This window comes from Buteo buteo, chromosome 23, assembly GCF_964188355.1.
Source record: "Buteo buteo chromosome 23, bButBut1.hap1.1, whole genome shotgun sequence".
In the NCBI taxonomy this organism is placed as follows: domain Eukaryota; kingdom Metazoa; phylum Chordata; class Aves; order Accipitriformes; family Accipitridae; genus Buteo; species Buteo buteo.
In genome coordinates this window covers 5,183,304-5,208,818 of record NC_134193.1, presented here as the reverse complement: position 1 = coordinate 5,208,818, position 25,515 = coordinate 5,183,304, and the positions used below count along the sequence as shown (strand labels likewise).

The window sequence follows — 25,515 nt, the reverse complement described above, 5'->3', positions numbered from 1 at the left end:
TCCATCCCATGGGATGTCATGTGCAGTACATAAATTAGGGGGGAAGCTGGCCAGGGGCTGCTGCTGCTCGGGAACTGGCTGGGCTTTGGTCAGCGAGCAATTGCATTGTGCATCACTTGTTTTGTATATTCTAATTCTTTTACTATTATTGTGAAATGTGTTAATCTGATTTGTGTCAATATAAACAATGCTAGGGCCGCATAATAAAATGTGACCCTCACTGTATATGTAATCTTTAACCATTTTGTCGGTCCTCGTATAACTGCAGGCCGGGAGGAGACATATGATATGTATATAGTTCTTTTTTGCCAGCCCCAAACCGGTTTCGTTGTTAACTGCACAGTGTTAAACAAGAGATCCTAGGGGAGAACTGAGGCAGTTATCGTAGTATTAAGCGAGGTTATGAACAGGGTGATCTTTAGTATGTATAAATAGAGGGTGTGTTGAAATGGCAGTGTATGAGCAATTTGTTATATGCATTTGGTAGGGGGGAGGTGTCTGTTGTGAACTTGTTTGGGTTCTGGTGACAGCAGCTGGTGCTGTGCAGGTTGTCGGCTGTTGCACAGGATGTCTGCTGTGGGCCCGAGCAGTGGGGAGCCTGGTCGGAGATACACGGTATTCGAGAAGTTTCTGGGAGAACTACTGCACCTGCACAACCAGGAGGTGGAGAGTCTTTTGGAAGGACACGCCTAGTATGAATATGTAACTAATGTTAGACTATAAAAGAAGCTGGGTTGTTTTTCACAGCGCGCATCCTGGTAGAGCAGAGGCTCCTGGTGCGCTGAGCGCTGTTTGCTTGCATTTATTCATTTAATAAATTGTAAACTTTGATTGGAATCCTGTTTGAGACTAAATTCATTTATCACAATTATTAGAATTATTATTTCCCCTTTCTTTTCTGTCCTATTAGACTGTCTTTATCTCAACCTGTGAATTTTACATTTTTTTTCTGATTCTTTTCCCCCATCCCACTGCAGGGGTGAGTGAGTGGGCATTTAGTTGCCCACCGAGTTAAACCACGGACAGGCTGGTGGGCTCAGCCTGGTAACTGTCAGGCAGGCACAGTGGCTTAACCCTCACCCTGCTGCTCCCCCCAGCCCAGCTGGGAGCCTTAGGGCTCTCTGTGCCCCCAGATGCCTGGGAAAGGCTGGGGGCCTTTGTACAGCTTCCCCTGGGGGCCCTCAAACTGCGTGGGGCAGAGGGGAGAGGGAAGCCTGGGGGTCTGCAGCTGCTCCCTGCAAACTCTTGGGTGTTCAGACCCGGCCACAAGCAGAGCCCGGTGCCAGCGCGTGGCCAGGCTGTCCCTGAGCCCATCCTTGCCCATCTTGGGGTGGCTATAGCCGGCCTCAGCTCATTGCCCAGCTTCACCCCGCAGCAAGCGCTACAGCAAAGATTTGGGGCAGGGAGCGCTTGGCTCTGAGGCTGGGACCTGCTGGTGCCTGGCTCTTGCTGCCTTTAGGTCTGATGGCAAATGCAGGCAGGAAAACCACAGCAGCTGCAAGACCTGGGAATCACAGAGACCTGGGAATCATGGCAAATCCCTGGAAATCACAGCAAATCCATCAAATCCCATTGCCTCTGCTGGAAACCCTCCCAAGGACAGCCCCCCAGGGGCCGAGAGAATCCCACAATGAAAGGCTGGACGCTAAAGGGTTCTTAAATATTTAGTTCAGATTTATTTAAAGTCAAGTCAGTTTGTGGACACTATTTATATTATTAAAAACACTTGGAGGTTTGTACTTCTAGCAAAAATATACATTTCAGTTTGAGGGTCGTTACACTGTCGCGGAGGGAAGAGCAAAAAGTTCCCCAGGTGATGAGCACGTGAGTCCTGCATGCCGGCTATGGTGGGGGATGCCACCGGGGGCTTTGCATCCCCCGGGCTCCATCCAGCACACGCACATCTCTGGTGCCTTCCCCAAGAGGGCTTCAAAGTGCTTTAGAAACGGTAATTCATAACACCTGTGCGAGGTAGGGAGGGGAAGGGGCTGGGTGGGCAGAGGGCAGGGAAACTGAGGCACGGCAAGAAACCGGAGGGCAGTGGCAGCAGGGGCAGGTTTGGGACCGGCCAGCCCTGTGACACAGAGGGGAAGCCCAGTGCTCTTCCCCTTTGGGTTTTAAAGGAATTATTGCACCAGGGAAATCTGCTACCCTGAAGAGGAGGAAAAGAAAATAAAACCAACTAATTTGCTCCCACAACCCCTCCTTGGGAATATCAGTATTTTAATAAGGCTGCTTGAGACACACGGGACCATGAGCTGCAGATGGGTATGTGCCACTTCTCAGGTCAGACACCATCATCCCAAGAGGGGACCGAGCCCTTCCCAGATCTGTCCTCTCTCCCAGAGCCCAGGTGATGCAGCGCCCCCCCCACAGGGGTCCCATCCCAGGCACAGACAGCACTGTGGCATTTCACTAGAGCTGCGAGATGGTGTGAGGTAAAGTCCCAGAACGGCTCTGGGCTTAGGCAGACCCCGAAGCCTGGAGCTGTACTCACACTTGGGACAGTGGCAAAGGAGGGCAGGGCAGCTTCCCTGACCCAGCCACGCTTCGCCAGGAAGCTCCTGCTCATTGTGAGCATCCCACCCTCTCCCTCCCCTTTTATAAATACTTGGCATTTATACTGTGTTTTACAGCTGCAAAGCTCTTTGCTAGCAATGCGCTAGTTAATCCTTGTGCTCCCCCTCCGAGCAGAGAGCAGGTGACAATCTGGCTCCCTTTCACAGAGGGGAAACTGAGGCAGGGTGTTAACAGACAGGTCAATGCCCTTTCAGCATCCTGAGCACTGTGGGCTGGCCATGGCTTTCACCTTGCTGGTGTTGCTGAAGGCTTTGCTTGCTCTGGTGCTCACAGGAGCCATGCTGCTGGGAAGCCTCTGCTGCCTGCACTGCCCTGCAACACCCCCAGAGCCCCCCCAGGGCTGGGCAAGGGAGCTGCAGGACAAGCTGCAAGCCCTGCCACCTAAACCCTGACCAGTCCCAGGCCTGCCCCTGGCCCTGCACAAACCATTTTGGTAACTCACATCTGTGCAGAACAGCCTGGGGAAGCACACAGATTCTGGCCTCTGCTCTGAAGATGAATTTTTATGAGTCAACCCCTTTCCCTCCCACCTCCCCATCCCTACCTCTCTCATACTGAGGGGCAGGCTCTCTCTGAAACGGGGGTACCAGGAGCAAGGGCTCCCACACGGCACTCGGGGGAAGGCAGAGATCACACAGTCCCTCTGGGAGACACAAACACGCTGCACAGCGAGGGGAGGCTGCAGCTGAGGGTCTCTGCTAGGACAGCCTTACCCGTCTTCAAATACTCTGGCTTTTCTTTGGAAAAGAGAGAAAATTCCTTTCATTACACTGTCCTAGACTTCACGGCTCAGGACTATGTCTTCAGAGTGCAATACGAAAAAGAAAATAAAGACACGCTGTAAGTGCTGTTGCTGGCCCCACCGGATACCCGCACCGTGCTCAGGTCTCCTAATGACCAGAGCATCCCCCACCGTCCCCAGGCTGCCACAGGAACCCCACCGTCCAGACCATGTAAACCGGCTGTCCGCTTCAGGGGCCCCAGGGAGCAGCTAAAGAGCTGGGCCGTAGTAACGGAAACAGTAGCTTATGATTTGCCTTTGTAAATTTGTTAGTGTGTGTTAACGGAAGCCCTGGCCTAGCAGGTGGTGGCTGCAAAATCTTACGGCATCTTGCCCTATGTACCGTACGTCAGGGTCACGTAGAAAAGAGTTTCCAGTAGAAGAAATGGAAGACATGGGGAAAGGTTTTCTTTGTTTCTTTACAAAGAGTCTTGATGGGAATCCATGGCTTCATTCTCATAAATAACAGGTCCTTAGTACATGTCCTTGTAGATCTCCTGCAGAAGTGGGTGCAGAGATGTCTCCGTCTCTGTCTTCTTGATCTTCTGCACCAGCTGGGCGTGCTCCGTCACCAGCTGCCGCAGGTCAGCCATCTTCTGCAGCAGCTTGGGGAAGAGGTACTGGGCATCCGGGTGGTTGGACTGCAGGTGAAACTCCAGCGCTTGCAGGATGTTGTCTTGGATCTCCTCCACCTGCTTCACGTTCATCAGGCCAGGACGGTCTGTGGAGAGGAAGCATGGTAGCTGTAGTGTTATGGTGTAACCCTCCAAAGTACATGCTCCTCCTGGGGAAAGGGAGATGGGGACTGTAACCCACCCACCGTGACTTCAACCTCGTCAACTAGGCAAGGGGAGAAGCGTGCCCTTGGACAAAATATCCCACAAGCAGCACACGAGAAGGAGATGCCACTTCTACGCTTCTTGTTCTTGGTCCAAGCTTGCTAGGCATCACCGCCATGGAGAAGCTTTGGTTTCACTTCTTCTCTCATCCCCCTAATACACCCCTGGCTGATCTCAGGGCCAGCTGCAGCTCAGCTCCCCCAGCCCACTCCAAACCACCTCTAAGTACAGGAGGACTCTTCCTGACACTTGCATGGCCAAGGGTGCCCGCTCACCTCCGCACAGGATAATGGCAGCCACAAACAGAGACAGGTCACTGTCATCCAGCTCCAGCGCGTTGAACTTCACAGCAAACTCAAATTTGGGCTCCATGATCTCATTGAAGGGCTTCCGCAGGCTACGCAAGAACTCGCGGGTCACGAAGCCGTTCCCATTGGCCACCAACAGCCCGTCCTTGTTCATGATAGAGGCCAACATGGCAAAGATGGCCTCATGCACCCCGTACTTCAGCAGAGTCACTTGGTCATTCAAGTAGAGGCCTATGAAGCTGGGGATACTCTTGGCGAACTCGGTGAGCTCCCGCACAGTCTCCACTGTGGTGCACTGGCAGCGGTAGAAGACGTGCACCCCGATCTCCTTGTAGGGGGGAATGCCGTTCACTAGCTGTTTCCACACCAGCCCCTTTTCTGCCTGCCACAAGGTGTCCATGTCATGGATCACAAACGGCTGCTTGAAAAAGAAGCAAGCAGTTAGCAACCTGCTGCAGGGACTCAAGATATCAGCTCTGCCAAGGACACTTGCATTTGTCTGCCTGTCCCTTTGTTGTTCTCTCCCCGCTGGAGCTGACAGTGCCGGGGCAATCTGCACCCCACCCATAACAGCACAAGTCTGCAAAGCAATGGGAATTTTACCAGCGAGGGGCAGAATGTGTAGAGTCCACCTGGCTGCAGCTGGGAAATGGTGCATGTGGAACAGCTACAGCAGGAGGGAGTTGAGCAGCATCTCCCAGAGAACAGCACCCCCCGCCCCCCCCATTGGTCATGGCCAACCCCACCTGCCCTGGGGAGGGAACTTACTGGGGTGCTGCTGGCCTTCCCGGTCAAGATACCTCTCGCCTTCTTTTTGGTCATGTTGAAATTTTTCAGGTAGGCGTTGTAGATGTGCTTGGAGAAAGCTTTCAGGTCAGCCACCTGTGGGTTCTGGCAGCTGATTTCGCTCGCCGTCAGCCCCGCCACCAACTTCCTTTTCTCTGCCTCCGGCATGCGGCCAAAGCGGATTGCTGGGAATGGGGTAAACCGGTGGGTCAGGACACTGGGGACGACCCTAGGAGAGGCATCCAGGGAGGCAGCAGTCTACTCTGCCACCGCAGACAGAGGTCTGCTGGTGAACACCTGCAGCTATGCAACACGATGCTTCTCCAGGGCTGCAGCTCCTCCAGCACTGACACCTTCATGAACCATCCGTTACTGCCAACACAGCCTCACACTAAGCTCCCATCCCCACTCCTCTGGGCTCTCACACAAACCCTGCTTCCCACATAAACACCTTTGCTTGGCCAGGAATGAGATGGTTACACCTGAAGTTTAAAAATCCCAGCACAGAAGAGCAATCTGTGTGTCCAGTTCCCTCTGGGTCAACCCGTAAGGGACAGCCATATACCAACAGCCAACCTGCATGGTGGGAATGAACAGCCCCTTCTCATACAGAAGGGGATGAAGAGTCAAAGGCTCAAAGCACTGGATTTGAAAGATGATCCCCTAGCAAGAAGAGAGCCATGGAATAAAGCAAGCTATATACAGCCTCCCCGTGTGAATCCTTCATAGACGGGCAGATGGCCCTGTGGCACCCAGCCGACCAGGCCTGTGGACAGCAGTGACACTCACCATTATGTGACATGCCCAGCGAGAGGCATTTCTGGAAGCGGCAGTACTGGCACTTGTTTCGGTTCTTCTTCTGAATCTTGCAGCTCCTCTCACACTTCTCGTACTTCAGCTTCATGCGGATTGTCCGGCGGAAGAAACCCTGCAGGCAGGCGGCACAGAGGGGCAATGCAGAGCAGGAGGACAAGGGAACAGCAGTGTTAGCACCTGTGGTTTGCGACCAGGCTGATTTATTATCCCCAGGAGCCTCATGGAGGTTCAGACGGGTGGGGAGGAGGAGCCCTGGGTCTCTTTGACACAAGCAGAGTCTCTGTCTCAAGGAGAGGTTGTGTGGTGGGAGAAGGGGGCTGCAGAGGAGGAACCGTGGAGGGCAGCCCACGGTCAGGTGCTGGAGAGCTGTGTGTGTGATACTGCAGGCAGCCAGCAGGGAGGGATGGAGGAACAAGCTGTGGGCCGGCCTCAGCCTGCAGGAATGTCTGGCAGGACCTGGGCCACTAACGCAGCCCCGCTGGCATCTGCTGTGGGGGAAAGAATTTCAGAGGCACATCCAAGCTGCAGCCAGTGATCCCAGGGGGATAAACACACAGCTCACTGCTGATCTGCAGCACAGAGAGCATCTTTAAAAGCAAAGCCAGGGTCCCCATGGGGATAGATGGATTTGCCTTACCAAGTAAAGCATGACGGGGCAAGATTTAGGCCATACGCATCTCAGCTGCCTCTCCCAGGACGGTATTTGCGTGTCTGCCTGTACTCTTCACACTCTCTGGACAGGTTGCAAATGAGTTTTTTACAATCACTCAATCCCACATCCCTGTTTTGCTGCAAATCTGCTTGCCTGAAGAGATGGCATGGTCCCTGGGTCTAATCTCTGCTTGGCATTGCTGAACCCAGCCCTCCCCAAGGTGTACATACCTTGCAGCCCTCGCAGGCGTGCACGCCATAGTGAAACCCCGAGGCTTTGTCTCCGCAGACCCTGCACTCCACGTTCAATGCTCCTGAGGCTGCCTCCTCACAGCCCATCTGCAGTTGGTCCGACAGGGAGGGAGAGGAGCTCTGCGAAAGGTCTGCAAACACACAAAGGGATATGTACCTTTCTGTAGTAGCCACAAGCCCAGCGTTGTGCCTAACTCCTCCAGCCATGGAGCTGACGAGGGATTTCCAGCACTGTCCCAGCCTGCCACTGGCATTGCATCTAGGCAGTTAACCTCTGAGATCAGGCACTGGCTGCAGGCAGATGCCATGCACAGAGCCAAGAGTGCCCCCAGCAGCTGAGAGACTCCACATCAATGCTGATTTCTTCCCTCTGGCTTTCATGTCTAGGCAATGAAACCCAACCAGCAAATTTTATAATCCCCAGTTGGCAGGCGGCTGGCACAGGGCTGCCCAGCTGGAACGCCCGGGGCTCTGGAGGAGCCTCTTCAGCAGCAACAAACCTTCTCCCCCAGCTCCTACAATCGGTTTGCCCTGAGGACTTCAAGAAGTGGCCAGGGAAGCATCCTCAGGCACCCTGGGAGTCCCCTCACTCTGGGGCACAATGTCACCTGCCTGTCTTTTTAATTTCCATCTCCCAACCTGCTGCCAACAGCTGTGCAGTGACCACAGAGGAAGAAATAAGCGTCTCCATTAACTTGGCTCTCAATGCATTATTTCACAAAGGGAAGAGATTAAAACAAGCCAAACTCCACTCACAGGCACGTCCTCTGCCCTTGCAGCTGAGGACGCTGCCCAGGGGACGTGGATACCTGGACCCTCCAGGGACAGACAAGCTCCCGTGGCTCCACTCACCTGTGTAGCTGCTTGAAGGCAGCGAGCTGTCTGGTCCTCCACTTGCGTCCGAGGCTCCGCTTGCCACCATCACTGCCTCTTCCTCCTCCTCTTCCTTGACCTCAGGTACTTCCTCCTGTAGTTGTTCCATAATTGATCACCCCTCAGTGCCAAGACTGCAATCCCTGTCATAGCTCTGGCATCATCCGCGTCTATCCGAGATGGACCCTACCAGGCTGTTCCTGCTAGCCTGCGGGACAGAGGGAGAAACGCGCAGTGTCAGCTCTGAACACCCACACAGAGCATCTCGGCAGCAGGGCGATGTGTAACCATGCTAGTCCTGCTCTGCTTTCTCTCCTTATCCAGGGAGACAAGTAGAACCCGGGGCTTTTTAAAGGCCACTTGGCACTCTGGTATAAACACCCTGTAGGACTCGGGAAGCAAAAGCTCACTGGAATCGTATTTAAAGCCCAGCAGACAGAGTCCAGACCACAAGCCAGCCCAGATGCCACTCAGGGACCTGCATTCCCCAGCTTGCAAGTCCCATAGCAGAAACAGTGCCCCAGACAATGTCCCCCAGAGTCACTAGCACCCTGGGATGTCACAGTGGTAGTCAAGGCTGGGGTTTGACAGAGCCAACGCCACCAGAAAGATTAAGGTAGGGCTGGCTTCACCCTCCATCCCCACCCAGCCAAAGCAGAGCTTGGATTGATAGCAGAGGCTGATCAAGGTGAAGCGGCTCTGTGCCCGTGGGTGGGAGATGCTGGGGGAGCAGGGCTCAGTGCAGCAGCAGGCAGTGGCTGAAAGCGCCCGGCCTGTGCGAGCCATCCGCAAGACCGATCGCTTCCTGCCGGCCCCTGTGCTCACGCTCCTTCCCATTACAGCATTGCCAGTCACAGCATTTGTGTTTATTTTCACTCGTCATGTTGTAACTGGCCCCAGCTCCTCTGCCAAGAGCCGCTGGGTTGAACGTGTTGCTGTTGCTCCGTGCAGCTGCTGGGCCGTGCTCAGCCACGGGGTCCAGCAGTGTGATCGCGATGGCCACACAATCCAGCTAGTGTCTTAATCCTGGGTTTCCTGTGGGAGGAACGGCCCCATCCTCCCCCCGCGCACTTCCGCTCCTTGTTTGCCTTAGTCCATCCCAAACAGCCCACAAAAAACTCAAGCCGTGCAAGCGATGCATCACTGGTACCATGACCATCGCAGAACCGTTCCCACCTCCCTCTTACCATGCCGGATCTCGCCTGAGTGTCCAGCTCACACTGTGACATCCCAGCATGCATTTACCTCCAGATCTTGATTCCTAAACTGACTCTTGCTTGAGTAACTAATATCTCAAGCCCAGTTTATGTAGAGTTGCATCCAGCTCCTTAAAGGAGCTATTTTTAAGTGGAGAAATATCCATTAGAAAAGCCACTGAAATCCAGCTTCCACCAGGAAAGCCTTGATTTGCAGGCACAAGTTAAACTGATGCAACATCTTCAAGCCCGCATCAGAGAGAAGCAAGCTACTCGCAGGGGACTCGCACAAGGGCAACCCCCAAGCACTAGGATGGTCTGGCCCATGCCCAAGCCCATGCCACAGCACAGGGCTTGCTGGGGGAGGGCAGCAGTGACCCAGGACTCCCTGGGCTCATTTTCCCTCTCGCCACAGACTTTCACGCCTGGCACTTCAAACTTGAGCCACAGCCAGCTCCTTGGATTCGCTGGAAAGCTGTCAGTGCAGAGCAAGGTCAGAGCTCCCTGCGAGATCAAGCAAGCAGCCGAGGGAGAGGACAAAACCTGCAAGCGGGAGGTTGAATGCAAACACATTGCAAAGCCAGGACTCAAGTCATCCCCTGCAGCTTACGTCTCCTGTGGGCAAGGGGGCCTTGCTTTTTGCTCTCCACGCTGGGAATTCAGACTGCAGGACAGACAGTTTTGTTTCAAGGAGAGGTACGTTAGAGGCAACTTGCAAGCACAACTGCCCTGCTCTCCTTTACAGCAGGAGCAAGCAGAGGGGTGCTTAAACAAGGGCAGAGCACTCCCTTCCCGTGCCTCCGCGAGAGCACTAAGGGACCATTGAAGGGCTGTGTTATCCTTGGCCTCCTCTCACACATCCCGCGTGGTGGGACATGGCACACAGGCAGGAAAACCTATTCATTGGAGATGGAGGGTAACGAGCTCGATCATTTTGAAGGCTATATATAAATGAATGGACAAACATCAGGAAAATGCTTTTGCCTGGAACAGCAGTTAGTGGGGGAAGCTTGTGGCAGGAGAAACTAGGCTACAGTGGAAAATACAACCAGCAGCAGCTTAATGAGCTTCTTATTAGCTCTCCTTTGTCTCTGGCATCCAGCACAGGCCACTTGCTTTAAACCCAGTGCAGATGGAACCCTCTGCTTTGCGCCAGATGCCTCATGGCACGTTGCCGTTGCAGTAACGTGGGCACATTCCTTCAGCTGCATCCCTGGCATGCTGTTCTCCATCCACTGGGTCTACTCAGGGCCATGTACTTCCCGGGTAGCAACGAGTTTGTGACACGCAGCTTGCTCCCCAAAACCCACCACAGCAACCCCAAAACTGTGCTTGGAGTCGGTCTGGCTAGAGACAGGTGTGCAGGCCCAACAAGGAGGAAAGCAGAGGGCGAGATGTGCACAGACAGCAACACCACGCTCCAGCTAAAGTTCCCCATGTGCACGCAGGCATTAGAGGAAGGATAATGGTTCGGATCCCACCCTTCACGAGTGGCTGGAGAGCCAGAGAGAGAAAAGCTTTTACCAGAAGGCTCTGAACGTATTGTTTTAGTATCTCCTTGCAGGCCAAGAGTACAGGGGCTTGGGCAGAGGGAAGCTGTGAGAACTGTTTGCACACCTGCTTTTCCCTTAGCTATTCCCCTGTTTTCTAAACAACAGAGATAGAGGGAGAGGAGGAGGGAAAAACGGATTGATTTCACACAGGCTGCACCCCCTGCCTTCAGCAGATGAAAGGCAGGGCATGGGCTGTGCCTGCACACCCCAGTGTGGAGCAAGCTGGCTTGGCAGGGCCCCCGGACAGATGCGGACCCCCAGCCCTCCCCTCTGGGCCAGGGCCAGTGGCGTGGCAGCATGCAGAGACTGTGGAGATTTGCCGAGGTTTCACACATGGCTCCTCCATTCCCCTGTGAGCCTGGTGGTTCAGAGTGGGGTAACCTGGGAAGCTGGAGCTCCCCAGTGGTTTGTCCGAACTCTGTCCCTCTAAGCATGAGGAGGAACCTGCCCTGCCACCACAGCCATGGGCAGGGTCATCACAGCCCTGCATCTTTGTGGGATGACACCAGGGATGGCTGCGTGGATGGCAGAGGATGGCCAAAGGGTCCATCTCAACCCCAGGACCTCTCCACCCGCTTGGTGCCTCCACATCCAGCTGCTGAGCAGACAGGGCCTGAGGAGGGATAACTCGGTCTCCTCTCCTTGGCTAAAAAGCCACCCGCCAGAGCATACAAGCTTTAAGCTGCAGGGAGAAGGGCAGAGATTCCTGCCTGGCATAGCCACCCCCTTTTTCTCTTCAGTCATCACAGGGCAGCGACAGAAAGAAAGGCTGGAAACAAGGACAGGAACCATGCATTCCTTCCTAAGCTTCTCCAGAGAATCCAGCAAAGCTGTTTCCCTTCCTCTTCCCACAGGATGAGAACGAGCAAGAGGGCAAGCATCTCATGACTTGCTCTGCCCTTGCCTCAATCCCCATTCCAAGAAGCTTCAGTAACCCTGGCTGTGACAGCAGCCTCCCTCCTGGGAGCCTGCAGACAGCGGAGGGTGCGTTTGTTTGCTGGCTCCAGGCTTGGGCAGATGCCTGCTGGCTGCCCTGCTCCCACACTGCAAACAGCACGGGCAACAGGTTTATCTTTACTAGAAGCAGGGGCTGGCATCTATGCCAAGCTAAACCATACGGCAAGTATGGGGGAAGAGATATGGCACAACAGGAGGAGGAAAAAAAAACAGGAATAAAAATTAAAAGGAGACAAATCTTCAACGTGGACCCCTGCAAGAAGGCAGTACTTCTTTGGAGCTGACCAAGATCCAAACCTCCAGTTCATCAACCCACAGCTTGTACACTTTTGTCCTGACAGCTCCTCGCCACTGATTAGCATGTAGACCTTGGAGCCAAGTTCAGAGAAGCAGAAGCTGACAAACCGGCGAGGAAGCGCCTGCTTCCCTGTGGTCTGTGGGCAGGAAGGGTGGCAGGACGATGTGATGGAAAAGCCCAGTTTCTCACCAGTGTTCGAGTACTGCATGAGAGCAAAGTGTCACAAGAAGGGGACGTGCATTCCAACACAGACACCCAGGCGCTGGCAGCCAGACAGCCACAAAATGAGAGCAAGGAAGTGCTCGTAATTAGAAGGACCTCATCTTCAAACCAGGTGTAGTTTCACTGGTGGTGAGCTCAAACAAGAGGTAATTTCAGTGTGCTCATGGGGGTGGAGGGAGGATGCCTGCCCCCATTCCCCTCCACAAGAGCATACATTTGTTTCTAATATATTTATACAGATGGGATTGACCAAGTCCCTATTGCAGTCTGGAGTGTCACCACACGAGATCCCTCCCTGGAAGATGGGAGTTTCCAGGCAAAGCAAAATGCTAGAAGAAGGTCCAAACCTCCTCCAAGGGCCAAGTCACAGAGCTGATCCGCTCAAAGTAGTTGTTCAAGTTACTGTAAAAGAGGTCACCAGGAATTGCGAAAGGAAACTAATTTACCATGGGAGCACTTCTGGCTTGAATTTTTATTCCTTTGGACAGAAATATTAGCCAAATTCAGAGTCAACAGAAGTGAATCCTTTTGGAAGGGTCAAGATGAGAACTCAGCCCTCTGTACGGCAGCACATATTGAATCGACAAACAAAAACTGAACTGAATCCATAAAAAAATGTGATTGCTGCTTGTTGGCCATCAACTGCAGACATCCCTTGGGTTGTGTCACTGCTTCCAATATCTGCTGATCGAGTACCAGCTTCTATTCCTCCTCCTACACGTCAGCTACGACTAATAAAAGCCAAATAAAAAAGCTAAGCTGCAATACAGGAAAGGTAACTAAGCGCACAAAACAGGAGACACAAACATTGAAAACATGTTTGGTTTTGTTCCTGAAAGATCAACGTAGCCCCTCATTAGCTAATGAGATCTCAGCAGCACTTACTACCCAAGTGCTTCCTCCCTTATTCAGTCTTGGCCGCAAGGCAGGCTACATGCAGAAATAAACTAACTACTAGAGCTAGCAAGGAAGAGTCCTTCCACACAGCCCTGGCCAGCACTGACACTCAGGGCAGATTTTCCCCTTGAAGCATCTGCTCAGACATTGTACCATGACCCAGTCCAGTCCTGTGATCTTCTCTCCAACACTGCTCTGTGCAGGCTATCTGCATTTCACCAAGTACAAGCCCAGCCGACTAAGCAACAGGATGCTGCCAGAGCTGCTATTACCGTGTTGCTGCTAATTACTCAGGAACATGTGACAGAGGGTGCAGGAGATTCCCTCGCTTGCCTTGAACAGCCAGGCTTGCCAAAATGCATCACACATCTACCACATGTTTTAACTCGCCTACTTCCTGGACACTGAGGGGAAAAAAAAAGTTAAAAAGGTTACAAAACTGGCCGGATTCTTCTCTTTTCGTACCACAACGGATGCTGTCCCCAAGACCAGATCACGGCATTTTGCTCCAAAAGGAACTTCCTGCTTTCTTGCCTGTGTTGGGTTTCTTCAAATAGCAAGCGGTATTGCAGAAACAGAAGCAAATCAGACTTTGGGCAGTGAACTCACAACCACACGCAAAAGGGTGGTCTGCTGGGCTGCTCTTCTCTTTCAACTCATTCTCCAAGCACGCATCAGATGTGCTCCAAAATCTTGAGATGGCAGATACTGGGAGAGAGGTAATACTTCTACAGGAATCATCCCTACATGCCTTTCCAGTGGAGAGACTCCTTGCCCTCTTCAGCCTTCGATGAGCCAGCCTCCATAGCTACCTTTTGCAGAAGGGGTAACAGCAGGGCAGGCAGTGAAGAGCTGAGCAGTTGTTAGCTCTTATCTGAAGTCCTGCTTCATGACCTTCAGCAAATCCTGTCAACCCCCATACCTCCATTTCCTTCATTATCAAAAAAAACCCCAACCAAACTCCACTAAAAAAAAACACCCCCCAAAAAAACAAATGCAGGACTTTAATAGTGCTTCCTTCCTGATCCTTTCCTTGCTGCATTAGCTCACAGAGACGGCATGTTTTGGAAGCACAGAGGAATACATCAGTGCCAAGTGTCATTGTTTATTCCCATATTACGGATTTTGACACCTGTTTGCAGTCACGCTCTCAAGTCTGGCCTCCCCAGCCCGAGGTCAGCACACCACACCGCTCGTGACCATCTTCTCCCATTGTACATTCCTATACAAAGCATTTCCAGGATTACTTTCAGCAAATAAACCGGCACGTCTCGTCCTGGCAATCTGTGTTTGCTCTGGGCTCAGGACAGCCCAGAGCACCCAGGCGCAGAAGGGACACGTGGGTCTGACCCGCTGGAATGAGGACCGCAGCCAGGAAACAAGCAGGTACCAGAAAGGTGACACCACTGGGGCTTCTCAGAGCTGGAAATGGCATAGAAGTGTTGCTATTTGAGAAGATCATTAAGTCTAGTAAGGGGAGAGTATCATCCCCCCCGCACCCCAGAGCACAGCAGAGGTGGCTGTGAAGCTGTGGCAATGCTTTGGGAACACGTCTGCAAACCTAGCACACGTGCTGCTGGGAGAGAGGCACAGGGCAGCTTGCACAGGGCTGCAGAGATCGTTAAGTGTCCACAGGGGACGCTGAACCCACGGGCCCCGCTCCCATCTCCTGGTAGGGATCTGCCACCCAGCACAGCATCTCCTATTTGTGCTCCTCCAGCAGCCTCTGCTGCTGCTCCACAAGTGCCAGCTTTCACATCCCTGCTTCTTCTCTGAAGTGCCAGAGAAGCTCTCTGGCATATATTCTCCTTTCCTTTACCATCCCAAAGGCAAGGAAGTTGGCAGCTCAGGGAACCCACCAAACCACTGTAAGCTGATGCTTTCTGAAACTCCTGAAGTCCTCTCGCGCTTTACTCCAGGGCACTCTAGTTGCCTACAAATCCCTTGTCCTCCTGAACCTGGGCAGGACACGTGGAAGGATCTGGTTTCAGGAACACCAGTAATTATAGAACAGCGCTGACGAGGGAGGAGCTCATGGGAATGGCAACAACACTTCCCAAGGCAAACAGTGGGCACAGGGTGTTACAGACTCAGAGCAGCATTTAAATGGAAAACCAGGAAAGCAGCAAGTGGAACAAGCTGTCACTGCAAACAGGAGCACTGCTAGCAGCAAATAAGGCTGTCATTTGGCAGCACTGTGCATACCAGGACCCATCTTAGTTTTCCTCAAAGTCTCAGTGTCACTGGGACACCAGCAAGTGTCACCCCTGCTTTGGATGGGGCAATCAGCTCCCCAGAAAAGCAATGAGGTGTAGTAAAGTAGCACCAGGCCAATGCATTGCTCTGGATCATACACAGGTGTGTGCAGCCTGCTGTCTGGAACCAAATACCCAGCAGGCCAGTAAGTTTTATTGCTAGGCTGCCAGTGCTTCCAGACCCAGTAAAATGCCCACAAAAGCAGTAGCAAGCCTTCTCCTCTTTGCAGTGACAGAGATTTTTAGATCCCATGGGCTAACCAGGGGAAAAAAAAAAAAAATCCGCCAGCCTATAAATTTTCTTATGCTTACACTTGCACTCCCAGAAAAGTGCTACCGATTTTGTAGACCTTAGCAAAATAACCTGGGCACCAGCCATGCCGCTCTGATCCCAGGAGGCAGCTGACAGTGAGCGATTATGCCCAGGCACAAGTTCAGATGATTCAGCAGGGCTTGGGAACATACGCACCGGAACGGTTAGAACAAATCACCATGTTCGTTTCATCTCCATTTCAACCACAGAGTAGGAAAAAAGAGTCTGATTTTGACTGCATACTCCGTACAGAAAACTCCAGAGAACATTAGAATAACTTTGTTACACAAACTAGTTCAACACCCTCTTAGGGAACTAGAGGGGAATGATGTTTCCTTACTATTTTTGGCCACATTCACACAGCAAGAGCCGACTGGAGGAACAGAGGTTTCCCTGTGTTTTCAGCAGTGATACGAGCAGCAATCATGTCAGCATGATCCTGCCAAGACTCCTCTGCCAATTAGAGGATTGCAGTCTGCTCTGACCATTTGGATTTCCACCTCAGCCCCTAGAAAACAAAAACACTTGAGCAAAGCATTAGCGCCTTTCATAACATCCTCACGTCTTTGGCACAGTCTTGGGGGTACGGAGAGAGCCTCAGAGGTACAGAGTGAGCCAACAACCACCACCTCCCAACATAGCCAGCTGCTGGGAGCTCAGCGGGCTCCACCAGCTCCAGTCCCAAGCTCATGCTCACCAACAACCCTTCTCCAGAGATCCCCATGTACCACAACGTAACACCTACCCTATGGGTTCTCAAACCCACAGATTTTTTTTTTCCGGAGATGTGTGTCTCTGGCCATCAGCCCTGTGGGGTTAACAGCTTTCAAGGTCCAACAGCTCTAGCAGAACCCATATAATCAACTTAAAGGTGAAAATCAGATTTGGGCATTTTCAGAAATATTCCAGATTTGCATTAAGATGAAATCAAGAGTTGCATTAAAAAAAAAGTTTGTAAAAATTCAGGCAGGATAGGGATTTGAGCTTAGGTTCCCATCACCGAGGTGACTGCACAAAACACTGCTTATTTTGAAGCCATCTCACCCATCCTCTCTGTAGCCTGACAAAGCTTTTCCTAATGAGACATTCATTAGGCAGTAGTGTGGTTCATAGCAAAGTTTGTCTTAACAGACAGTTAGAGAAATGTTTCCCTATCAGCTCAGGTAGGAAAGCTCACCTGCCCTTTTAAACCACCAGAACTGTTCCCTGTCTCCATCCTACATCTCCATTATGGGGTTGAACGTGCATGTTCTGGTTTTTGCTATTCCAAGTTCCAGTTCCCAGACCAGGGCAAACCAGAAAATGCAGCATGAGGGCAACGATTCTGGTTAGCACAGACATTATGTGGCTGTTGCTATCCACAAGCCTCAGAGATGTGCTCTGGCTTGACCCAGCACCACAAGAAATGTTCGTGTTTCTGGCCCGTGCTTTCATCCTGCCACCTCCTCCCCTGTCAGGATTCCCCTGCAAACCACAGCCTCTGCAAAACCCAAACCTTTGAGCAGAACCTGTCCACGGGGATCCCCAGGGAAGCACCCAAACACACGCACATACCTCGGGGCTCTCTGCAAGGCCCGTTTGAAAGACCTGACCCAAATGATCTCAGATGTTCACAAGCTCTTGGCTAAGCCTTGGAGGACACAGACATTTTCCGGATGCAGATCATAGCAATGAATATTAGAGCATTTCAAGAAGTCATCCTGAAACTAAGATACAACTCAAATGAGTTCTGCTCTGAATCCTTCTTGCAACCAAGCAGGGCTGCAGTGAATGCTATCCCAAAACACACATTTGGGGGAAGATGCATTTCACAATCTCCTTGACCAAAAGGCTTTATATTAGCATTAATCATTCCACTGTAAACCCTGCTTTGGGAAAGTAATTTCCTAGGCATTCTGCCAATGCAAGCGCATTTCAGAGTATAATATTAAAAAAAAAATTAGTTCTACAGAAAAATCTTATTTGTACTCACTACGGAAATCACTTCTGCTTGTCTAGACTTTCCCAGAGTCTCCAAAATTATTGCAGCAGTGATAAGCAGTAAATCTCTGAATAGCAACACTTCTAGAAAAGCAAAGATTGCTCTGCAGCGCCTGATGAGAAAGCAGCTACACAGCCTGACAAATCTGTGGGTATCAGCAAGGGCAGTTGTTCCTGCTATAAAGCAAGGGAGCCAATACAAATCACAAAATAAACCAACATCTCTAAAATTTCACAGTCAAGGCAAGCCAGGCTGGGTTCTGACAGAAAATAACCTTTCAGGCATAAGCACTATAACATCATCTCACCCAACTAAAAAATCATTTGCATGCCAGGTCCCACTGCACGAAGGAGCCCAAGAGTCTCTTGTCGTGCTAATTCCTCAGTCTCTAAGATCATTTGCAGATTTCCAGTTCATAATTCAATAGCCGCAGATGAAATATTCCCCGAAAGGCAACAAGACATACTGTACAAAAATACATATTTGTCAACAGGCAACACGCTAGAGAGATGGAGACCATTAACATCAGTAAGCAATTCTGTACAACAATGCTCTTCTGATCAGCAAAGCCTCATGTGGCTCATTACAAAATCCTCTCTGCACGCTGCAAAGATCCTTGGAAGTCCATGTCTCGAATGCCAGAACAGAGACAGTACAACAGTTGCACAAACTTGACACACAAAACCACATCTCTGTCCAGCTAACCACCTTAGATGTGTGCTGCGGCAAAAATAAATCCACCCCCTACAGCCACAGCACGATTAGAAGCTACATGCAGCATCTGGGTGCCGAGTGACCACAGTGAAGACTTTTGGGCATCGCCTCAGAGGGCTGCGGGCAGGACAACAGCCCGTGTTGACCACCTCCTCAAAAACTCTGTCACAGCTCTGCTGTAACCTGCTCAGCTTTGTCCGAGTAAGGCAGTTAGATAGCGACAGACGGTATTGGTACTGCTGCCAAGATCATGTGTCCCGATCATTAAGTGATTGGTTACCCAAGTACGATCCCTGACCTCATATACCCTCCCCAATCTACAAGAGCCCATTTCAGTCATAAAAATCAGTGAAATAATCAAATGTTAAGTCGCTATACTTTGATGGTAACAGTCAGCTTAGAAGAACAGGATTAGACCATGACACTCACAGCATACTACTAAGTGTAATCCATAAAGATTGTATTCAGAAACTGAAAAAAACAAGGCATAGAGTTTAAATTTTAAAAGAAACTTAAGAACATTTAAGCTCGTGGACAAAAGCGAAACTTGCTGAAAGCAAGCCTCACTTCCTAGGCTCTTCCCTTTCCCAAGTTTTTAAAAACATATGTAGGATAAGTGCTTTGGTAGATCGCCCGCGTGCGAAAGGGAAGGGTTACCTCTCCGGAGCAGCTGTCCCTGTCTGCCTGTCGCTGAAAGCCACCCTTCAGTTACCATGTCAGCACGGAGAGATGAAAACCGAAGTAATCTGCAAGAGAACACAACACGAATTTCCACGACTGTGCCGAAGGCCAGATATTTATGCCGCTGGGAGAACTGGGCTGGATCCAGCGACAGCTCTGAAGTTTAAACACACACTCCCTCTACCGCATGTTGAAACCATAGGCTGGGGTGACTCCCCTCGTGCTGTGGGGAGGCGGGGAGGCAGCCACCACATGCAATCACAGCTGTCTCCCCTGGGCTCCAGTAGCTGCTGCAAACCAGGAGGGTAGAGCAAACCCACGGGTGTCCCAACAGAGATGGCCCCAACCCCTCACCAGGCTTTGAGCATCAGGATGTCACCTTTGCCTCATGTCACCCACAGCCAGAGGCTGATGACCCTGAGCTTCTATGACAATGCATGAAGTTGATGCTAGAAAAGGTCTATGGTGGCCATAAGGTGGCTTGTTTACTCAGCTTGCTTAATCTCCCTTTAAGAGGCTGCCAGAAAGTTACTGCAACTTTAATGAATTTCCCTCTCGGGTGGTTGAAACTTAAGGATTCGACAGAGTTCATTCACTCTTCTTGGTTTTCCTGATAACTTTGCAAATAGCCTTGTATGAATTTCAGGCTCAGGAAAGCAGCAAGAGACCAACGCTGGAAAAAAAATGGCTTGTGAGGCTTTGAACTAGAGGACTTGGAGAAAATATGTTCTATTTTTAGACACAGTTATGCAGACTAACTGGACTAACATATTAAACAAAGATGTTGTGAACATGATGCTACTTGAACCCATGTACCCTCCCTGACATTACCCAGGCTTAGCTGCTCCTCAACCTCAATGGAAAAGCCCCGTTTCGTATTGCTACCTCCAACATGGGATGACTTGCGAGGCAGCCAAGCACTGGCAATGAACCCGGCATCGCCAGCCCCCAACCAAGAGGGGGGCAGCTCGGCAGGCAAGCTGGCAAGTTCAGGGCAGGGAGCGGATCCCACCCAGTGCTGCATGCATTCCTGCACCTCCCAGGTCTGACAAGGCACCGGGAGCTGCAGCTGCTGAGAAGAGGATGAAAAAAGAAAACAAATCCCCTGCTCCAAAAGCCGAGGCTCTCTGCACACTAGTGGGAGTGCGGAGGGCGTTTCCTATGTTGCTGAGCAGCCCGTGTACATCCAGGGGAGGGCATGAGCGTGAGCTCCAAAAAAAATAACCCCAGTCCCTTGCATTGAAGCATTATTTGCATCAGGATCGCTCTTTCTTGCTGTCAGCGATATAAAAATCACAGCCCCCCTTGAAGAAAGCGATTGCCCTCGGTTTACAGGCAGGGGGGCCGAGACATCAGCTGAAACAAGCCTGCCCGAAGGTCAGGCAGCAAGGGAAGGAGTGCAGATCCAGCACCTGGGCCTTTGCTTTAGTGGGAGCCATAAAACCACACTCAGTTACTTCACTTTCACAGCAGGATGTTAAAGCTACACCAGGTTTCTCATCCCCTCCCTCCCAAAACAGAAGGTAGTTCTTCTAAACAGCCCAAAGTTCTTCTTTAACCTTCCTGATGAGAAACAATAATAAAGTCATTACAACCCCACTGGCACATCAGGAGCGGGCTTTCTTCATCTCCACCAGCAATAAAGCCCGTCCCTGATTCAGTAACAAAGTGTAACGTTGACGCTGTCAACGAGGACATGAATCACACGCCAGGAGTGCACGAATCACACCCTGAGCTCTTTCCCATCACAAATCAGAGTGCTTTACTGCTGCTGCTGCCAGAGATCTAAGAATTAAAACTAAATTACTGGCTCACCTCGTCCTGCTCACAGCTAAATGCCAGGGCATGCCCCATCACCATCACACACAAGGCAATACTTGCACCAGCTCCCGAAAGCTTCCTCTTGTATCCCTGGCTGACACATGATAAGTCAGAGAGAAAACTCCCACCTCAGCACAGCCTGGAGCACGTTTGTACCAGAAGGGGAAAGGGATTCTCCGCTGAAGGTAGCAAGGCAGCTTGCACGAAGAGAGACAGCAGGAAGAGGGCCAAGTGGAGCAAAAACGAGAAACGGGACATGGGCTGCTTCAACCCACAGGTCACTGGTTCAAGAGATCAACATTGCTACCAGCCTTGGGACCTTGATTCATGGGGTGGCCACCTCTGCATCCTCTTTCCATGCTCAGATTCCTCTGCATCGCCACGATGGACGTTGCCCGGATCCTATGGCACATCCAAAGCCTGCTTGCTCCTCTGCCCACCCACAGCCTGTTCATAGGGGCTTTCCCAACACATGGCGGCTCAGGCGACCGATTCCCTCCAGCAAGCACAATCGTCACTCGCGTGCAAGAGGCCTCCCAGGACAGCTGTTGAAGGGGAAGGTGGCCAGGGCTAAGATAAGTTACATGAGGATGCTGTTTGAAGCCATGCAGATACAATAGGGTCGATGACAGACAGATGCTTAGGGAAAAGCATAGATGGGATTGTCACAAAGTGTGTGTATTCTCTCCTGCTCCACTGACAAGCTGCATCTTCAGCCACTTTTCCTCTCTGTGCCTTGATTTTCCATCTGGGTGTTATCAATTAATATGTATAATATGATTGAAATAACCAGGGAACTGCTAAAGTCCTGTATACAGCCCCCATTAGTTAATATTTAAAATAGGGAAACGATAACTAGACATGATTTAGGGTTTAGAAACTAACTACTAGACAATGGGGCTTTATGTTTATGTCAGAAAAGGTAACGGATTGTGGTCTGATCAACAAACCTTGCAGAAATGCTTGGAGCTGCCAAGACAGAGTAAGAAGTAGGTAAAAGGCAATTCCTACAGGGGGAGATCACGACCACCGACTCATTGACCACCTACTCAAATGATACCACCTACTCAAAAGAAGACAATGAAGGAAGACAACAGAGTCTGCACACTAATTTACATGAGAGGTGAAGAAGTAAGAACTGATCATTAGGGGAAATAATAATGAATATGTATTACTTAAGTGTATAAATGTGGGAATTTTTGAGACAAAGGTGTGCTGTCTTGAGACAGGCACCCATTCATGTGCATCAATGAAATTAATTTGAAAATACCTCGGTTCTCTGTGTTATTGGCTTGCACACCGGGTAAATGAACCCCATTTCAGGGACAACACAGGGACACTAAAACACACCTACCTTGTAAACAGGCTTTGAACCTTAATTCACTGGCTTCCGTAAATAGGTTGGAGGCTCTCTGATCATAAAAAAATAGGGCTGTTAAAACACCACTTGAGGTGGAGTCAGTGCACACAAACTTTTGGAAGTATAGCAAGGCCAAGAGGCCTTTTGATCACACAAAAAAGGAGAGGTCAAAACTCATTTGGGGAGGAACAGTTCAATGCAACAACAGGATCCTAGTTGGTTATAATTACAGAGCTTGGAGCTAGCCAACAAGGAAGGAAAAAATGCAACAGGTTGGTAGAATAAAACAAAGGACGGAAGCAGGAGGTGAAAGAAAATTAGGTTTCTTGCTTCAAGGTCCTGCCACCTACTTCTGCATGCTTCTTTACCTTTCACCTAGGAGTTTTTACAAGTGCTTTTAAAGACAATTAAGAGTTACATTCAACCCAGCCAGCATGCAGGTACCACCTTCCTCCATTCGGTTACGAGCACTCGCAGCACGGGACAAGTGACCTCGTGCAGAACTCCCAAGTACTTTAGAGCCACTATTTAATAAAGGCGGCAGTACCCCTACTTTATAGGTGGAAAAAACACGGCACAACGAGTAAACATCTTTTATCTGGGATATCAGGGAAAGCAGGAGCAGAACGTGGAGATAGGAGGGATGAGAAAAAGACTCTCTGATCCTTTCTGCTCAAGCAACCCTTCATCTGATGCACCACTGAGGGACCACCCTGACCCTCTTGCTTTTCCTCCTTCCAGCCCCAGACCCCCACACAGTGCCCCTCACTGGTACCCTAAAACCGCAGGCCAACTCCCCCTCTGCCACCCCACCTCTGGGAGAGCAGAAAGGCAGACTGCCGCCCCCCAGCCTCCCCCATTTGGGCCACATTCCATCCTCCGTCTTCCCTGATTTCCCAAGCAGGAACGAGAGCCTGCACCCTAAAGTCACTGATGTGTCCCTGCCCTCCTAGCCCCCTCCAAATCACTGCCCCCCCAAAGTCCCCCCCTACCTCCTCGACGCTCAGACCCGTGCACCAGACCTCCCTCCCCCTTCCACCCCACACCCCCAGAACGCCCCCGCGTGCCACCTCCTCAAACCCACACCCACAGAGACTCCCCCGTCCCCAGCCTCATCCCCCACCCCCCCGCTCCTCGTTATCCCCCCATCCCGCAGCACAGCCAGCCCCTCCACCCCATACCCTGCCTCCTACCTTCTGCCCTCTCTACGTTCAAAGTCCCGCACCCCATAGCCCTGTCCCCCACACAACCCTGTCCCCCCCACCCCCGTCATGTCCTTGTCCCCCCCCTCCCCACTGCCCCCCACCCCGTCCCCCCATACCCCTTTCCCCACTGCCCCATAACCCTCATCCCCCCACACCCCGTCCCCCCCATCCCTGCTGCCCCACAACCCCGTGCCCCTGTCCCCCCCCACCCCATTCCTCCACACCCCCACCTCCCCACACCGTGCCCCTGCACTCCGCCTCTCCCGTCCCCCCACCCCCCCGCGCCCCCTCCGACCCCGCCCCGTGTCTCCCCACAGGCCTTGCCCCGCTCACCTCCCGCGGCGGCTCCGCTCCCGACCCGCCGCTTTCCCCCCTCACACACACGCCGGCGGCGCCCCGCTGCCCCCCACCCCTGCACGTCACCGCGCCCGCCCTGACGCCACCGCATACCCAGCACCCCGCAGCCAATCGCCGCCGCCGGGAAGTCGTTACCGCATCACCACGGCAACGGCCCAAGCCCGCCCCGCCCCGCCCCGCCCCGCGGCGCCCCCTGGCGGGCGCGGATCGCACTTCTCGCCCCGCCTCCACTGGCCGGCCCGGGCGGGCGCGGGGCCTCATGGGAAATGTAGGCGCTGCTCGCGGGGCATGCTGGGTAGGGAGAGGGAGGGGGGGGTGGAGGCGCAAAATGGCGGCGGGGGACGGGGATGGGCTGGTTCGTTTCTGCCGCGGGCTCCCGCAGGGCCGGGTCTGCTGCGCGCAGGGTGAGCCTGAGTAGTCCCTGTTCCCCCTCGGCGTCACGGCCACCCTGTCCCAGCGCCTGCGGGCTGCCCCGCCGCGGCTAACCGGGACCCACCGCTGGGTCCAGGCCTTCCCCCTGAGCCCTCGCCGCCGTGGAGGGAGAGGGGGCCGCGTCCGTGCAACGCGGGATTGTGGGGGGGCAGCTTGTATCCTGCCTGCAGACGTGAGGGCAGAGGGGACGGCAGCCTCGCCGGGAACCTCCCCACTAAACCCTCTCGGGTCAGGCCAGTCTGTGGTTGTAACTGGGGACATGTCTGGGAGAAGAAGGCTCCGGAGGTGGCACCAAGCTTTGTGTGACAGGCAGGGTGGCTTATCTGGAGGCACTCACTATGGCAGGAGCAGGAAGAGGGGCCAGGGACGTGCCACTGAGCCCTTAGCGGTCAGCCCTGGGCAGGAGGCCTGGCAGTAACCAGCGTGCTTCAGCTCATGCTGTGCTGGAGTAGGGAGGGAATTGGGATTTGTCTCAGGCAATGAAACTGGGACCTGAGGACCAAATTGCTGCTGGCACCAGCTCTGCCAGGCCAGGTGTTTCTTTGGATGCTGCGGGACCGTCACGACGCACCATTCCCAGTGCCTGCGGGAGCTCTGGGGCTCTCCTCCCCTTCCTGATCAAAGTCCCTCTCTGCTTTCCACCCTCCCCAGGGCTAGACCAGCTGCCTGCTGCAGGTGTCACAAGCTTTCTGCCGTTGGTGCCATTACTTGAGGTCTGGGATGGAGCTAATTTATACCTTCATACCTGTGCTGGTTTTGGCTGGGATAGAGTTAATTTTATTCACAATAGCTAGTATGGGGCCATGTATGGGATTTGTGCCGAAGACAGTGTTGGTATCACAGGGATGTTTTTGTTACTGCTGAGCAGTGCTTACACAGTCAAGGCCTTTTCTGCTCTTCACCCCACCCTACCAGTGAGTAGGCTGGGGGTGCACAGGAAGTTTGGAGGGAACACAGCCAGGACAGCTGACCCCAGCTGATCAAAGGGATATTCCAGAGCATATCATGTCATGCTCAGCATATAAAGCTGGGGGAAGAAGAAGGAAGGGGGGGACGTTCGGAGTGGTGGCGTTTGTCTTCCTAATTCACTGTTAGGTGTGATGGAGCCCTGCTTTCCTGGGGATGGCTGAAGGCCTGCCTGCCCGTGAGAAGTGGTGAAGGAATTCCTTGTTTTGCTTTGCTTGTGTGCACAGCTTTTGCTTTACATATTAAACTGTCTCAACCCATGAGTTTTCTCATTTTTACCCCTCCAATTCTCTTCCCCCATCACACCAGGAGGAGTGAGCAAGCGGCTGGGTGGGGCTTGGTTGCTGGCTGGGGTTAAACCATGACAACACCCTAGGTAAACCATGGCAGTGGCTAATCTGGTAAGTGATGTTATGGTTAA

At 52.2% G+C, this 25,515-nt stretch overlaps 1 protein-coding gene across 5 annotated transcripts; it reads right to left on the bottom strand.

Moving 5' to 3' along the window:
* Nucleotides 1-1,653: 1,653 nt before the first annotated feature.
* Nucleotides 1,654-23,763, bottom strand: PPARD (peroxisome proliferator activated receptor delta). Of its 5 annotated transcripts, none has more exons than XM_075055863.1 (8): nucleotides 23,673-23,763; nucleotides 18,930-19,018; nucleotides 7,866-8,094; nucleotides 6,993-7,144; nucleotides 6,084-6,222; nucleotides 5,277-5,479; nucleotides 4,476-4,929; nucleotides 1,654-4,082 (listed from the first exon to the last, which is right to left on the bottom strand). In XM_075055863.1, exons 3-8 carry the CDS (start codon nucleotides 7,993-7,995, stop codon nucleotides 3,835-3,837), a joined length of 1,326 nt encoding a protein of 441 aa, XP_074911964.1. In that variant the 5' UTR covers nucleotides 7,996-8,094; nucleotides 18,930-19,018; nucleotides 23,673-23,763; the 3' UTR covers nucleotides 1,654-3,834. The 5 variants fall into 5 exon arrangements, with proteins under 5 accessions (XP_074911964.1, XP_074911968.1, XP_074911965.1 ...); XM_075055867.1 differs by having other exon boundaries at nucleotides 4,476-4,926; XM_075055864.1 differs by lacking the exon at nucleotides 23,673-23,763 and adding an exon at nucleotides 22,129-22,146.
* Between the last annotated feature and the right edge of the window lie 1,752 nt (nucleotides 23,764-25,515).

Coding starts and splice junctions, on each gene's coding strand:
- PPARD (XM_075055863.1), bottom strand. CDS start 7,995: ATGGAACAACTACAGGAGGAAGTACCTGAGGTCAAGGAAGAGGAGGAG. Junction 5,480..6,083: donor GCTGGGCATGTCACATAATG/GTGAGTGTCACT, acceptor CCCCATTCCCAG/CAATCCGCTTTGGCCGCATG. Junction 4,930..5,276: donor GGAAGGCCAGCAGCACCCCA/GTAAGTTCCCTC, acceptor TTCTTTTTCAAG/CAGCCGTTTGTGATCCATGA.